Here is a 12,665-nt window from a genome sequence, read left to right on the forward strand (position 1 = left end):
TTCTAACGCCATAGAGAATAATTTAAAAGAAATTCAGCCGCAATTTCTAGTAGTGGAACAACTCATAATGTTATCGGTCGTCATCAACAAAGTTGTCTCCCTTCGCTACGCACGCACTCGGGTTTCTTAATTTATCTCCCCTTAATTTATCGTTTTCTTATCTCTTTTTGTCTACTTATTCTGTATTACCTACTATAGTAAAAAGATCGGAAGAAGGTGTGAGGGCGGTTGCTATAGCATTGAGTTAGATCCGGCCATCCCCGTTAACGGAAACAGAACCTGGATTTAAAACACTGGATGATGATGATTCCAAAGATAATAAAAATCCAGTAGTAAAATTATTGTATTCATTGCGTTTATAACTTGGGTTCTTGGGTGTACAATGATTGTATCGAGTAAAGGGTTTTTAAGTCTGATATGATTAGGACTTGTTGTAAAGACATGGTCATGTAGTGAGGAATTCCAAATAAAAATAGTTCAGGCATAGTTAAAATGAGTAGATATTAATTTAGTATATAAAATCTGGGTACAGAGAGGATAGGATTTTTACATGAAGAATATTAGTAGCTTATTTACATCTCAGATAGCTCCTGCATAATATTCATGGAACAGCATCTGAAAGCAGTTGCTTTATATATCCGTGTAACATTCTGCAAAGCATACCACTGAAAATGCCTCTGAGAAGCTGATGAAGACTGGAACAGAAACTTGAAATAGGATGCAGTTTTGTGTTCTTAAGTAAGATGATGAGTTTCTTTGTTATTTTTTGTACCTGTTCACCATCCAGTCATCAGATTGACAGAGGGTATACTATATCAAGCCCAATAAGAATCAAAACCCTACACCTAGAGTTTACATCCACCATGTGCAATCAGGTATTGATTCTCATTGAAAATATTCTACAGTCTACGACTGACAAGGATCTTGATTAATGTGGACTCACATTTTCAGTGAGATGTGCAAGGTGTTTCACGATCATTTTGCCCAGCTATTCAGGAGGAGTGGCGGACTGGAGCGTTGGGAGAAGCTCACAGACTTCCTGGCCAGTTTGCCATGTCTCTCAGGGTGGGATGCAGAATCTTGTGAAGTGCCGACCACAGCCAAGGAAAGTTGAGAATGTGTTGGCAGACTGCGACGAGGACAAATTGTTGGGACTTGATGGTCTGCCTTATGAACTCTATAGTAGCAGTTCAGTGCAAACAGCTGCTTCAACTTTTATTTGACAGATTCTTTAGGCAATCAACCATGACATTCAATAATTGGGAGAGTATGTCCACAAAAATGAAGTACTCTTTGTTCTAGTAAAATGAGATAAAAAAAAAAGAGAGCTTAGATGAGGATCAAAAAATTAGGAACATCTGACATAGGAGAAATAGTTTTCCTTGAAGCTGCAGATGGAATAGGTAAAACTGTTTTGATTCATCCATGGGTATATGGCGGAGTGGTTAAGAGCGCAGGTTACTAACCCCAAGATTCCGAGTTCGATTCCAGGCAGTGACCTGAATAATAATGATAATAATAATAACAACAACAACATCGAAAAATACCTTAGGAATGAGAACCCAGGTTCGAAATTTCCTCAAAACACCTGATGAAGGCTGGAGGGTATATCAGTCGAAACGTGTTAACAACAAACAAGATGAGAACAAATATCTGTCAAATGTAAATAATGTAAATTAGAACTCGTTGAGCATGGGTCAGTGTAATCAACTCATTTCTCCCCCCAAAATTGCTGGTTTTGTGCCAAAATCTGAAACCATTATCATTTAACGTCTGCTTTCCATGCTAGCATGGGTTGGACGACTTTGAGGGCTGGCTCCAATCTTGATTTGGCAGAGTTTCTACAGCTGGATGCCCTTCTTAACGCCAACTGCTCTGAGAGTGTAGTGGGTGCTTTTTACGTGCCACCGGCACAGGGGCCAGTCAGGCAGTACTGGCAACAACCTCGGTCGAATCTTTGTACACATGCCACCAGCACAGGTGCCAGTAAGGCGATGTTGGTAATGATCACGCTTGAATCGTTGGTAACGATCCTGCTCGAATCATTGGTAACGATCACGCTCATATGTATGTATATATATATATACACACACACACACACACACACATATATAGTACTTGCATAGCTATATTATGTATATTTATCAGTATGTATGTTTATTTGTATACGTGTGCCTGTGTACAAGACCTGTGACTCAGATGAGCTTTCTGTAGGTTTTTTGTTATTAGTAAACTTATACACTCTGCATAATTGTGCATCAAGTTCTTAGATACACATGCATATTTATATGTGTGTATGAATGTGAGTTGTGTGTGAACATACATGTAGGAGCGCATGTATATATATATATATACATATAGATGAGCATTTGTGTACATTCATGTATGTATATATCTATGTATGAATGTATATGTATATTATAATCATCATGTATGAATTTACCTACTAATTTCGTGTTTCTTTTTATCCTCATTCTAGGTCCAGATCATATGACCATATTTGTGATGCCGCATCAAGAAGCATCTCTTGTTTCATGGTCTTTGAGTGAAAAAGCACCACAGTTGGCCAAAGTCCCTGAATATGCTGACCAAAGAGTTTATTTCATTTATTACTCCCATGCTGAAAAGCCTGCTGAGCCTTGGACGTTCAGTATGATATTTACTGTAAGTATCTTCATATTCAGAATACTTTCTGGTTTCTTGCTTTTATTCAACTCCAGTTCAGTACTGACTCAGTAGATCTGTGATAAAAGTAATTCCTGCAGGATGTTTACAGCCTGCTTTTAAAATATTTTTTACATATAAGTGCATGTTTGGCTACGTGGTAAGAAGCTTGCTTCCAAACCACATGATTCTGGGTTGTGTTCCACTGCATGGCACCTTGGGTTATATGTGTTCTACTCTAGCCTCAGGCTAACCACAGCTTTGTGAATAGATTTGGTAGAAGAAAACTGAAAGAAGCTCATTCATCATCATCTGATGTCTTTTCCATACTGGCATGGGTTCGATGGCTCGACAGGAACTGGGAGGCCAAGCTGCACCAGATTCCATAGTCTGTTTTGGTTTGGTTTCTATGACTGGATGTCCTTCCTAGTACCAACCACTCCACAGACTGTACTGGGTGTTTTTTATGTGGTTCCATCATAGGTGTGTTTTAAGTGACACCAGCACCAGTGCTATTACATGGAAACTTGGTTTTAGGATCTCAATTTTGTTATAGTAGGTGAGTCTTCTTGAGTACAGCAGTGCGCCACATATCTCAGTCCTCTGTCATCTCCTTTGTAAGATTCAGCATTTTCTGATCAGCCTTCAAAGCTTCGTCCCATGTCTTTCTGGGTCTTCCTCTTCCACAACTTCCTTCCACTTTAAGTGATCAGCGCTTCTTTATGCAACTGTCCTCATCTATCTACATTATATGATCAAACCAGTCCATCCTCCTCTCTTGCACACTGCATGTAATTTCTATATACATGGTCTGATCAATAAGTATCTGGATTGTTGCCATAGTAATGAAACTAAAGTATGCAGACTGAAGCTGCTTGGCATAGATTGACCTTGAACTCTGCTGTGCATGTGTACTAAGTTTTAATGTTCTTGCTCAGCTGTTTATAGCAGTGCTTGGAAGGAAGGTGTGTAGTGTGTGATCGTCACATTGACCATGACAGAGAAATGTCAAAAGCTTGGCGATACCTGCTCAAAGGCCTATGCAAAGTTTTCAAAAGGTTTTCATTGTTCTCGACACAATCAAGGAGATCTTGTACAACTGAAACCCGAGTGTCATTTTGGTCAGCTGAAAGCAGTTTTGGCACAAACTTGGCAGACATGCGTCTCATACCCAAACTTTGGACTGAACTGAACCGTAACTAATATGTACATTTTCTGATAACTCTCAGATAGTGATTCGACGATTTCCCCTCACAGCTGCATGTACATCTGCGATGTTTTTCTCAGTTCTGTTGGTTGCAGGTCTCACAGAATTTTTGTCACTATTGACATTTTTTCAGCCATCTTGGAAACGTCTGAACCACTTGTACACTTGTATGTGACTCATACACTCCTCTCCATACACTTTCTGCAATTTTGTGTAAGCCTCTGAGCAGGTATTGCCACAACATCTTTGTCATGGTCAGTGATCACATGCTACACACCTTCCTTCTAAGCACTGCTGTAAACAGTGGAAGTGAGCTAGAACGTTAAAACTTAGTGCATATGCACAGCAGAGTTCATGGTCAATCTTTGCCAAGTGGCTTCACTCTGCATGCTTTAGCTTCATTACTATGGTAACAATCCAGATACTTATTGACCAGACCTCATAATTCCCATTGTATACATGTGTGTGTGTCTTTCTCTTTGTGTCTGTGTTTGTCCCTCATCACTGGTTGACAGCTGGTGTTGGTGAGTTTACATCCCTGTAACTTAGCAGTTCAACAAAAGAAACTGATATAATAAATACTAGGCTTAGTAAAAAGAAAAGTACCGGGGTTGATTCATTTGTCTAAAAATCCTTCAAGGTAGTGCCCAAGCATGGCCACAGTCTAAAAATGATAAAAGATAAAGGTTGTGCTGGTGTCCTGTTACAAGGCCTCTGAGACTAGTGCTAGGGAGGGAAGAAGGTATTGTCAAACTAGGCACCTGGCTGAAATGCTTGCAATGCCAATTCCTTGTGTTTTATCTGTCTGTTTAATTGTGTGTTGTATTTGTGTGTGTGATTATGTCTATCTGTGTGTCATTGCATTGACAATATTCAGTTAGTGATAATGATGATGATAACTATGATATTCATGTTCCAGTTTGTGTGAAGCTATGAAATAAAGTTTCTTAATTGCAAATAGGTGAGGGTCAGTATCAGGAAGGACATGATGGAAAAAAAAAATGGACATAAAAATGTCCAAAAGCTTATGAATGGATTTGGTAGACAGAAAGTGAAAGAAGCCTGTTGTGTCTGTGTATATGTATAAATATGTGTATGCATTTGTGTTTGTGTGTTTATGTTTCTTCGTCTTGACATTGTGTGATAGTTGTAAACGAGTGTCACTGTCATACAAGCAGTGTCATTCATTTTCAATATTCTATGGAAACATGTCTGTCCATGGAGAAATACTGCCTTGCTTGGAAACAGATGAGTGCTGGTGACAGGAAGGGCATCCGGCTGTAGAAAATCCATTTCAGTAAACTTTGTGTGACCTTGGTAAAATGGACATTAAAATGATGATGGCAATGTCATCCATGCACGAGTGTAACAGGAGTTTTAGATACCCTTTGAAGTGTGCAAGTGTGCGACAGTTCACAGTTTGACAACAACTGAAATAAAGGTTTGCTTGCAGTGTTTGGTAATGCCAACCTGCCTAAGAATATCTTTGGTTCTAGAATACAAACTTACTGTTTTAAAGTGATCTAAATTAAAATTTCTATCAAAACTTTGTAAATTTATTTTACAAATTAATTTTACAAATTTATTTTACAAATTAGTATTTTACAAATACTAGTTAAATAATAACAGTTATTTCACTAAATTTGCCATTATTTTAAAAATTAACTGAAACAAAGGCCGTATATTACAACAGAAATATAGTAATGAAAGGGTTGATGGGGGTAATCAAACTGAAAAGAAGCAATTATGTGACTGTAAGTAGTTTGATGTACCTAAGTTGTAATCAGCAGCTCTGCAGAGAAGATTTATTTAGACATTAAATTATTCAGAGATGCCATTTGCTTGAAAAGCAATAGTCAAGTTATTGTTAACATATTTAATAAATGAGTATTATAGAACTAAATAGAAATAAATATACAGTAACGAAAAATCATTCAATAACTAATATTATATAATTTTATTAGCAAGTATTGGAAAAAAAAAAGGGAAATGCTTTAGGTTTATTCTATCTTCTTAGAGTATAGGATAATATTTACTGAAGTAGAAGTTAAAAAAAAAAAAAAATTAGTGATAAACTGCAAGTCAGCTCATATTTGAAACTTCCTATAATCAATGGTATCCCAGCCATGATCATCTTGTGTTTTATTCAGACATAGTGTATCTAGGATTACATTATGTTATGTGTTCAGCTGAAAAAAAAAAAAAAAAGGAACTCATTGGCAGGATCATTAGAATGTCAGATAAGAAGTCTTGTAGTATTTGTTTCGGCTCTTTACATCCTGAGTTCAAACCCCACTGAGGTTGAATTTGCCTTTCGTTCTTTTGGGGCTTATAAAATAAAGTACAAGTTGAGTAACTGACTTGCCCCTCCCTTCAAAACTGCTGGTTGTGTGCCGAAGTTTGAAACCATTATAAGGTGGCGAGCATATCAGACAAAAATTTTTAGCAGTATTTCTTCTGGCTTTTAACATGCGGATTTCAGATTCTGCTGAGGTTGAATTTTCCAGAGCCTTTGCCTTTCATCCTTTCAGGGTTGATAAATCAAAGTAGCAGTCAAGTACTGGGGTTGATGTAATCAACATGCTCCCCCTTCTAAAATTGCTGGCCTTGTGCCAAAATTTGAAGCCCACTGAGGTTTGCATTGCTTTCTGTTCTTTTGGGATTGATAAAATAGGTACCAGTTGAGCACCAGTGGGGGTGGTTGATGTCCCTCCCCTCAAAACTGCTGGTTGTGTGCCGAAGTTTGAAGTCAAGTACTGGGGTTGATGTAATCAACATGCTCCCCCTTCTAAAACTGCTGGCCTTGTGCCAAAATTTGAAGCCCACTGAGGTTTGCATTGCCTTCCATTCTTTTGGGATTGATAAAATAGGTACCAGTTGAGCACTAGTGGGAGTGGTTGATGTAATTAACTTCCACCTCCCCTAAAGATTGCTGGCCTTGTGCCAAAAATTAGAAAGAATTATTAGTACTATTTTCAATGCTGTTAGATGTCAATCAACAACACCACCAACCTTTCCATCATCATCATCATCATCATCATTGCAACATCATCTGTGCTATTTTAAGGGTTCTCATTGGAATTTGTAAGATTTTCCACTTACCTTGTTCTGTGGTGAGATGGAACAAAGAAGAAGAAAAACTAATATCATAACAACAATGACAGCAACAAACAACTAAAACAACAACAACAATAATAGTAACAAAATACTAAACAAACAAAGTCAGACCCAAAAAGAAATGATGTCATCACCAAACATTGTTAATGATTAACAGAAAACATTTGTCTGTTGTTGCTGGTATCGTTGCTGTTGTTGTTGTATGTATATATTGTGTCTGGCTGTTCAAAAGCTTGTGGTTTGTTTCCTAGTGTTGTTAGTACAGTGTGCTCCTACTAGCAACACTAACACATAATGTAGTGAAAGTATATTTATCAAGCAAACCACAGTCTACGTAAACAAATGTCAGCTGTGAAGCTCTGGCTGGTAATAATGTGATTTCACTTTTTTTTTAACCACTGAACTGCCTTCATCATTTAGTGTTTATATATATATATATATGTTTATATATATATATATATATATATATTTATATATATATATATATTTATATATATATATATATATATTATATATATATATATATATACCTATATATATATATATATACCTATATCTGCATATATATATATGTGTGTGTGTATGTATGTGTGTGTGTGTATGTATGTGTGTGTGTGTGTATATATATATATATATATATATATATACACACACACACACATCTAATTATATGTAAAAGAAAGATCCAAGAATCAAGGTGTAGGAAGTTAGTAAGCTTTGAGCAGTCTCTAGAAGGTATGAAAAACAACTTTCAAGGACAATAGTGGTTTATTGATGTAGAATGTTGTAAATTTTCCCCATATTGAAGTTCGATAAACTGAAAAAAGTTATTTTATAGTTCACAGTTTGCAACAGGGGTTGCTGTGTATGCAAATAAAAATGTGTTATATATATATATATATATATATATATATATATATATATCTACTACATGTGTGGAAAATCTGTGTGTTTGTTTGTGGCGTTGTTATCTAACTCCTCCTACATCATTTTATTGATTTTGATGAAACTTGACATGTGAGTAGAACTTATGTCTGGAAACCTTGTGACATACTTAGATTGGTGAAAAAAATCGATAATAGGGCTCCTCCAATGGATCCTTCTAATTACTACATATTACTAATATTTTATTTAAACAGCCCAAGGGAAATAACCCATACCACCTGCAGTTTTTAGCGAAGCAATCAATATTTGATTCTTACGATCAGCCGACCTAGTTCTATGTTTCACTACTCATAGTTTTGAACTGCTAAACATTATTATTGCACTTCTTTGATTTGAATCTTAAACATTAAAGACTTCATTCATACATTTCTATACATACATACTTTTTTGAATGCCCATTACTCTGATAATTCTGCATTTTTTCCATGACAGTAGATAAACTTTTTATTCCACAACGTATTTGTAGTGGCTTCATGCAAACATAGTGTGGATTTGATCCTCGAATGTCAAATTTCACTTAACAGCGATTTCTCATAGTAAAACAATAGTCTTTCTGTGAATGACAGCAGTTATACATTTCCCAGATGCCTTCGCTAAGCAGCATAATGTCTTTGCTGCTTGACCCTTCTAACCTCTTCTAGGACGCCAATGGCTCCAATGAAATCATTTGTTCTCAACAATATGTCTATCCTTCTGGTTGATTTTTGATAGTTATAAAAACAAGAACTCTGTAAGCTAAAGGCAGTTACTGAGAGTGACTATCAATGAGTGTGAACGTTACTATTGCACTTTCTTCAAACACTTCATTCAAATATTTATATAACCTCTCTCACCAATCTCCGAAAACCTCTCTCGCCAACCTCCAACAATTTCTCCCTCCTCCTGCTGACAGTTTTTTGTACACTTTTGTGATGGAAAATACACCGTTTGTGGCAGTTGTAATGAAATTACTTTCTTATATCAGAGTAATAAGGCGTTTCAATAGAACATCTTTACCCCCGGGAATTACTGGGTAGACCAGCTAGTATATATATATATATATATATCATCATTATTATCATTGTCGTTTAATGTCTGCTTTCCATGTAGGCATTGGTTGGATGGTTTGACTGTGGACTGGCATGCCAGAAGGCTGCACCAGGCTCCAATTCGATCTGGCAAAGTTTGTACAGTTGGATGCCCTTCCTAATGCCATATGATATATATCATTTCATATTATATCATTATCATCATCATCTTCATATTTATTATTTTGAAACAAGAATTCTGTTGACAGTGACTTCAAAGTGACTTCAAAAACAATTAACTGATCATTACCATTCATCATGCTTGTATGGGTTGGACAGTGTTTAATTGAAGCAGAGTTTCTATGGCTGTTGTCAAATCTTACCTGTTTCCAAGCAAGGCGTTAATATTTCCCCATGGCCAGACATGTTCTTGCAGAATATTGGAAATAAACGATACACCTTGTTTGACAATCATGCTCATTTATATCTCTCAAGACAAGGAAAGATGAACAGACGGACAGGCAGCATTAAATGAAGATATAACTTTGAATGGATCTTCTCTAGCATATCATTTCACTACTTTCTGTCCCTCATCCTTATTCTTTCCCTACTGAATCAACTAACTGCATCACCAATATCATTTTCCAGCCCGCATTTTATTTTTCTTCCCAAGCTGGCATGGATCAGACATGTCTTTTCAAACTTCACTGCCTGCTGCAGTCTTTCAACATCTGGCACACACAGCAACAGTGATAGATCATGTTGTGTATGTTGATATTTTGGCATGGTTTCCATTGCTGAATACCCTTTTCATCACCAACCACTGTACAGCATGGACTGGGTATATTATATTTTGCTACCAGCACTAGAGAAGTTGTTCCCTACACTGTCTTTTTTCCTTTTTTCTTGTCTTTTTTTTTCTTTTGGCAAAGCTTTCACAGTTTTGAAAGTGCATGAGCTAGTGTTGCACTCACAATCATAAAATCATCATTTCACTTTCCAGACTGGGTGGTGCATTGTGTTCTTGAGCAAAACACTCCTTGTGTGTGTGTATCCTTGAACATCACATGATTGTTTTGTTACTGTTGTTCAGGCAGTCTCAATCATTTCAAATATTCTCCAAGAACATGTCTGGCCATGGGGAAATATGTTTCCTTGGTAATATCTCCTTAAAAACAGGTAAGGATTGGCAACAGGAAGGGCATCCCCTTGTAGAAAATCTGCCTCAATAAACTCTGTCCAACCCTTGCAAGCATGGAAAAGCAGACAGCGTCAATCCACTTAGCTGCAAGGCCTCTCATTTAGGGAGAATACTGAAATCTCAGACGCTTAGATGCCATGGAAACTGGGTAACCAGCTGTAATGAGTCAGAGACCTCAAGGTAGTACTTAATTATTTTCACAGCTGGATAGTCTTCCTGATGCAGACCACTTTAGAGGCTGCGTACTTTTTTTGTTTTTTAAAGCATTCGCTTGTTACAAGGTCCTTGGACCACTGAAAATGTAAGAGTTACTAGAATAAAATGGACGCTAGAAAGAAGTCAATAGGTGACGAGGTACATTAGACTTAAAAGACTGGAGGTCATATAGAAGAGGAAAACAAAACTGTGGGAAGGAATTCCAAAGTTCAGAGGTGCGAAGGAAGAAACTGGTACTGTAAAGTGCTTTATGACACTTAGGAGGTTGCACAGTATACTGGTGAGCACTGGATGCAAGTCTTATTGATAGCTGATAAGTTCTTGAAGGAGAAACCAGAGAAAAGAGCTCAGCTGAACAATGTCCATGAAAATACATATGAAAAAGAGACAAGGAAGTGACACAACGACAATGCATTTTATCATACGACCAATGAAACTAGCAAAATTACCTTCAATGAAACCAAAGAGTTACCTCTAGTCCCCAATCATGAATTCCTTTTTGGTGTGGATGACCTCCCTAATACAAAAGTATTAAACGGTATGGTCTGGGTGCATTTACCGTTACATAATACTAAAGGTAGATTAAGACAACTTGAAGAAAGAGATTCTGGATCTTGTTTCTTAGATTATTTGACTTTCTTATAAAATGTTTATTATTTTTCTGTGTTTTATGTGGTATTTTCTTTTTGCTTGCGCTGTGTTACAGGTTCCAGAAGATTGGCAGGACAGCGCAACAATCACAGATATCGCATTTGCTGGTCACTACATGCATGGTGGATTGAAGGAAACACCAGAACTGTCTGCATTAGAGAAGAAGTTACCCAAGTGGGTAACTGCAGTTTCATGGACAGCTACATATGATAGCTGGAAGTTTTGATAATGTCCAACATGTTAGAGGAATGCAAAGCGAGAGAGAGAGAGAGAGAGAGTGAGAGTGAGAGAGGGAGAGAGGAGGAAAGAAGAGAGTGAGTGGGAAGGACAGGAAGGAAGAAGACAGAGAGACAGAAAGAGAGATGGAGAGAGTGAGTGATGAAATCAATTTCCTATATTCATTCCTTTTGATAGCTATAATGTTGAAAATATTTTACAAGTATTTTATAATACGTGAGAAAAAAATTGAAATGCAGTTTAACCCCCAACCCCGCCAAAAAAAAAAAAACGTGTAAAGGAAATTTAGTTTTTTTTGAAGGAAGGAGAAAAAAAACGATTATACATTTTTTATTTTTAATAATTAAAAAAAAAATCAACAATATATTGAACTGAAGCCTAGGGATGAGCCTCTTGGAATTTTTTAAGCCTGTGCATGTGTGTGTGTATGTATGTGTGTGTGTTTTCAGTACAACTAGTGCCATTTTTAGTCATGAGAATCAGTTCCACTGTGAGACATCCTACACAAGTGTCTTCTAGTTGGTCCAAGCTATGTGTATTAAATTTGGGTTGTTGTGTAGTGCCTGATCAGCTCAGATTGAGCAGTTCTCTTGCTTGCAGGTAGTCAGCCAAATAATTTGATGTAACCAATGTTGTGGACATTCACACTTCCTTTTCTACCTACCTAGCTGAGAACCATACTGCACATTCCAACATTGAAACTAGATAGAAAGAATCTGTGTTGAAGCTTGTTGCATCGACTGTACTTGTAATTTAAAGGTAGTCTCAGTGCTGTGGAATTCTCAGCTGCTTACACTGTAATGCAATGAGTAGTTAAATTCCATTGATTGCACAACTGGAAACATGCACTGTCAAAACTGACATGAGACCCATCACTGTGTGTGTGTGTGTGTAACTGATTGAGTGAATATCTTGATATAGTCTTCATGTTTGCTTGTTCCAAATTTACATTTAATTTACAAGATGAGTATAAAAGTTTATAATTTTTGATATTTTGAAGTTGAGAAATGTATTTTCCAAAACTACTATTTGGGATTTGTATTTTACCAAAAAAAATTTTTTTTTTTAATAAAATTTATTTCTATGGGTTGGCAGGATAAATAGACTGAATGGTTAATAATATTGTGTAAAAAAAAAACTAACAAAAAACAAAAACAAAAAATGCAGTATTAGACTTGTTCCTGAATGAACTTTGTGCAATGGATGATTTAATCAATTATTCCCCTCACCCTACAAACTGTATTAAAGATGTCTACCTACCTCTATATAGCCAGACCCAATTAGTTTTTATTTAAATTGGCTAAATGAAAGTTCATAGTTGTATGGAGGAATGTTTCTACATCTTTTTGCAGTCCTTGTTGAAGTCTTCTTTTTGCGGTTGAGTAAATTGTCTTCTTAGTAGTTGAGCCTTTACAGTGGA

The 12,665-nt window shown here is 36.6% G+C and overlaps 1 protein-coding gene and 1 long non-coding RNA gene across 2 annotated transcripts in view; one reads left to right on the forward strand and one right to left on the reverse strand.

The window, feature by feature from the left end:
* Nucleotides 1–12,407, forward strand: part of LOC115210286 (endoplasmic reticulum metallopeptidase 1) — an 85,959-nt gene extending 73,552 nt beyond the window's left edge. The window contains exons 13-14 of the mRNA XM_029778789.2: nucleotides 2,480–2,664; nucleotides 11,064–12,407. Of these exons, the coding sequence (XP_029634649.1) occupies nucleotides 2,480–2,664; nucleotides 11,064–11,234 (356 nt within the window). The 3' untranslated portion in view covers nucleotides 11,235–12,407. The remainder of the gene's footprint in view (nucleotides 1–2,479; nucleotides 2,665–11,063) is intronic.
* Nucleotides 3,780–10,629, reverse strand: LOC118763062. Its single transcript, XR_004998815.1, has 3 exons — nucleotides 10,388–10,629; nucleotides 9,670–9,671; nucleotides 3,780–3,790 (listed from the first exon to the last, which is right to left on the reverse strand). It is a non-coding gene; the product is annotated as an uncharacterized LOC118763062 (long non-coding RNA).
* Nucleotides 12,408–12,665: the final 258 nt, after the last annotated feature.

Source organism: Octopus sinensis, linkage group LG4 (genome assembly GCF_006345805.1).
Source record: "Octopus sinensis linkage group LG4, ASM634580v1, whole genome shotgun sequence".
Lineage (NCBI taxonomy): Eukaryota > Metazoa > Mollusca > Cephalopoda > Octopoda > Octopodidae > Octopus > Octopus sinensis.